This window comes from Anarrhichthys ocellatus, unplaced genomic scaffold (assembly GCF_004355925.1).
Source record: "Anarrhichthys ocellatus isolate YVR2014 unplaced genomic scaffold, GSC_Weel_1.0 scaffold104, whole genome shotgun sequence".
NCBI classification, from domain to species: Eukaryota; Metazoa; Chordata; class Actinopteri; order Perciformes; family Anarhichadidae; genus Anarrhichthys; species Anarrhichthys ocellatus.
Window position 1 is genome coordinate 380,605 of NW_022280134.1, and position 3,742 is coordinate 384,346.

The 3,742-nt window shown below is 46.1% G+C and overlaps 1 protein-coding gene across 4 annotated transcripts in view; it reads left to right on the top strand.

Annotated features, from left to right (window-relative positions):
- The window catches only part of plekhh2 (pleckstrin homology domain containing, family H (with MyTH4 domain) member 2), a 26,319-nt gene extending 22,831 nt beyond the window's left edge, over nt 1-3,488 (top strand). For all 4 annotated transcript variants that reach the window (XM_031876155.1, XM_031876157.1, XM_031876158.1 and 1 more), the window contains 3 exons: nt 678-764; nt 1,072-1,221; nt 2,087-3,488. In XM_031876155.1, coding sequence (XP_031732015.1) covers nt 678-764; nt 1,072-1,221; nt 2,087-2,272 — 423 coding nt within the window. In that variant the 3' untranslated portion in view covers nt 2,273-3,488. The remainder of the gene's footprint in view (nt 1-677; nt 765-1,071; nt 1,222-2,086) is intronic.
- The last annotated feature ends 254 nt before the right edge of the window (nt 3,489-3,742 follow it).

Consider the following 3,742-nt stretch of genomic DNA (forward strand, 5'->3'; position numbering starts at 1 on the left):
CCCCCCCCACACACACACACACACACACACACACACACACACACATTTGCTGTCCCCTTGTTCGGACCACACCCATCTTCCAACACAACCTTCATTTTGATCTCAACTATGCATCTTTTAAGTTTGGTGACTCCACAGACAGACAGACAGACAGCTGGATAATAAGGACTACAAACCTCCTTTGTTTTGTAGTCCCCGCGACAATAGGTGTCTCTAGCACCACATTTTCTCATGATGACTCACGCCCATTTGCTCACAAGGTTGAAAACAGCACCAGCGTGGGACGGTAATTAGCACCTCGCTGACACAGCGTCAACAAAAACTGTCCGTACTGTACTCACACGGGGGTTTCCATTTTTGATTTGGTCACTGACAAAACATACAGTGATGTCAGTGATGTGGCAGCTGCGACTGTGGTATGTTCACAGCGTTGGAAAGTACAAGCTGTGGGAGGATTCAATGATTCAATGAAGTCATTGTTGTGCTTGTAAATAGTTTAGTCCACTAACATCCATACAGCATACAGTCCACTTCATGTGTCCCCTGTTTGGTGAGGATCAAGGACAGTGACATTGAAATATGATTGTGTTGCATACTGCTTGTATTTGCTCTCAATATATCTTATTGTGGTATATTATGAAATTTAATTAGGAATTGATCTCTCTTTCTGGTTTTAGTCCATCACTCCGTCTCCAGAGCAGGGTGCACGCGTTTGGCTGGCGGTGCATGAAGACGGTATCAGCGTTCTGGAGCACAACTCTGTCGTAAGCATCTCTGGTGTTAGACCTGCCTGCAACTGTCCAGGTCGTGATACCGTTAATGACAACAGAGGTGGTATCTACAGTATAAGTCACGCAAACAGCGGAGCGTGAAATGGTTCGGAACATCAAACGGACTCATTTGATGCGTGGTGTTTGGATGCTGAGCAATGAGCACATAGCGATGCAGTGGTTTATTTAGGAAGCTCTAAGAAGCTGGCATGCAATAAAATCAATCAAATGCTCAAAAAATCCACATTTAGTTTCAAGCGTTGTGCTCCACCCTCTTCATGTCAAATGTCTGTGTGTTCAGAAGCCGCTGGCGTCCCACTCGTACAAGAACCTGATGACGTTTGGGGGCTGCAAGCAGGACTTCATGCTGGTTGTCGGACAGAGCATCGGTGGCAACGCCGGCAAAGACAAACCCACGGAGAAACACCTGTTTGCGACTGACGCCTCAAAGGTTAGTGAGAGATGAACCTTTTCGTTTTACCCTCCTCATGCTGGTTTGATGCAGTTTCGCTGGATCTGTTTTGCATGAAACAAAAACACATTCTAATCACACAACACAATATTACAAACATGTCTATCAGCTTTGTGCAACACATGCTTGAAAGCAGACGAGTTCCTGCTGAATGTGGGCGGTGCCAAGTGGGGTCAACCACACACTTGTTTGCTATTGGTTGAGAATCCGACTTCGCCGGTCACAGTTCACCAAAGTTGAACTTCATGTGATGCGTATGTGCAAATTTTCTTTGACCCTTCGCTCGCAGGCAAAACTTCTGGTTGATTTATTCCCTCAGTAAACATTGTAAACATGAGTTTATGGTCTCAATCTCTAGCTTTAAGTCTTCTTCAATACAGCATGATGTTCACTTAGTAAATGATGGTCCATTTAGAGTCAAACAGACCACAAAGCAGGGTTTGCTTTAGGGTGGGGCAACCTTGTGATTGAACAGTCACTGCCTCTACCAGAGCCTACCTGGCGTCACTACGTCACTCCTCCGCATTCCTAGTATGGCAACTTCTGTTCAGTGGTTGCAAAATAGCCAAGATGGCCAAATTGCCAAACTTGAGGCTTCATAACCGCTGTCCACAAAGCAATAGGTGACGTCACGATGACTATTGAGTGTTCACCACTGTGTTACCTCCTTCTTCCATAGATGGTGACTTAACAGACACGTTAATTCAAATGAAAATCTTCAATAATTACTAGCTCTTTCCTGCCATCGTTATGTCGCCAGTCTTCGGCTGAAACCGACCACATTAAGGATTTCTCAGCGGAGTCACAGTCTCTCATCCCCTCTCTCGTTGTGTTTCGCCAACAGATAAGAGAGATCACCCTCCTCGTCTCCAGTTACGTCAACAGTGCTCATCAGCAGAAGGCCGCCGCCCACCACCTCTCCGCCCCGGCCCTGATGGTGGCGCAGCCCGTCAGTCTGAAGAGCAAAGAGCTGAGGAGCAAGTCCCCGCCGGCGTTGGGACGCCCCAGCAAGACCCCCACGCTGCTGTGACGGCATGGAAACTCAAACTCTGAGAAATCTTCAGTGAGCTGAGCTGCCTTTTACCTAATTTCAATTTGAAAGATGAAGGACTCATTCACGGCTGCACTCGGCCTGATTCCATCGTCACGCAGCTCCTCTTTCTTGTCAGTCCGATCCTGTACATTTATCTCACATGGGCTGGATTCATTTTTGGTATGTGCAATGTTCACTTCTCTGTCTGCCGGAAGTGATAAGCACTGTCAACCCAAACCACGAGTGCTCAATCCAAATGAGTTTAGGCCTCTCTCTCTCTCTCGCCTGTTTGGTATCTTTGATATCTGTCGCAGCATTTTGCTGATATCTCCTGAAAGACACTATTTATTGACAGACTTCTGATGTCTCGCTAATGTCTCAATAATCTATCCGTGCTGTGCGCCACATTTTCCCTGTTTTGTAGAGCTGCTCTTTGAAGGAAAGTTATTGTTTTCCACAGTCATGCACGGGGTAGAAGAGGCGATGAGGCTTTGTTAAGGAATAATTAAGAGGGTGTTTTTGTGTCTTTGTCCTCCTGTAGGGCACCAAAACCCTCACAGGGTTAGATGTTGTTGTGTAATGAAGGATACGGAGCAGTGTGATGAAAGCAGGAGGCAAGACCGCAGCTGAAGAGCACGCTTCGCAATGCAATAGACGTGAAGACGAGAGAAAACAACAAAATCAATCTCACGGTCTGGTTCATTCTTTTTTTGTAATTCTCTTCAGTTTCAATGCAGGTGGGACAGGAAAGAAAAGACGTTCTATTCGTGCCATCTTGAAATAAATGGCCAAATAGGATACTGAGCGTTTTGTGTGCCAGTTTGGACCCCATGTGCTCTTAGTTACTGAATAGCCAGCAGAGCGTGAAACTTTAATCATGCACAAATACCGGAAGCCTTTTGCAGCGGCACGTGATTTTGGCAGAAGTGGATTTAGAGGAAGTGGATGTGGCAGGTGTCGAGGCAACAGGTTGGTGGCTTCTCTGTTCTGCTGGTTACCTGGCATGACACATGAAGTTTTAAAGAACACGGTCAGATGTAGTAACCCATGTAATCTAAAGAAACTGGAAGGTACTTAAGAAGGGTGGATTTCCCCTGCCAGTATTATCCCCAGCCTGTATACAGTGAGGTGTTGTATTTATTTGTCATATAAATTGGAATATGTCTTATAATTATTGTACAATGCTCAAATAAACTAAAACTACAGGAACAAGGCTACAGGTTTCACCGAGTGTAAAATGTGTTTTAAATAAAAACAATGCATGCCGTCCCAGCCTCGTCATGTGACTGACGCGTTGATACCTGCAACAGGTCCCTGACACGCCTCATTCCTGCAGTCTTTCACAGAGAGGAGGGGGGGGAAGACATCCGATACCCAACCTGTCTGAACTAGTTGGAGACATGCTTTTGTCCCCGTGTTGCTGTGGAGACGAAGTGTGAGGGGGGAGGAAAACTGGGTGCGGCAAGA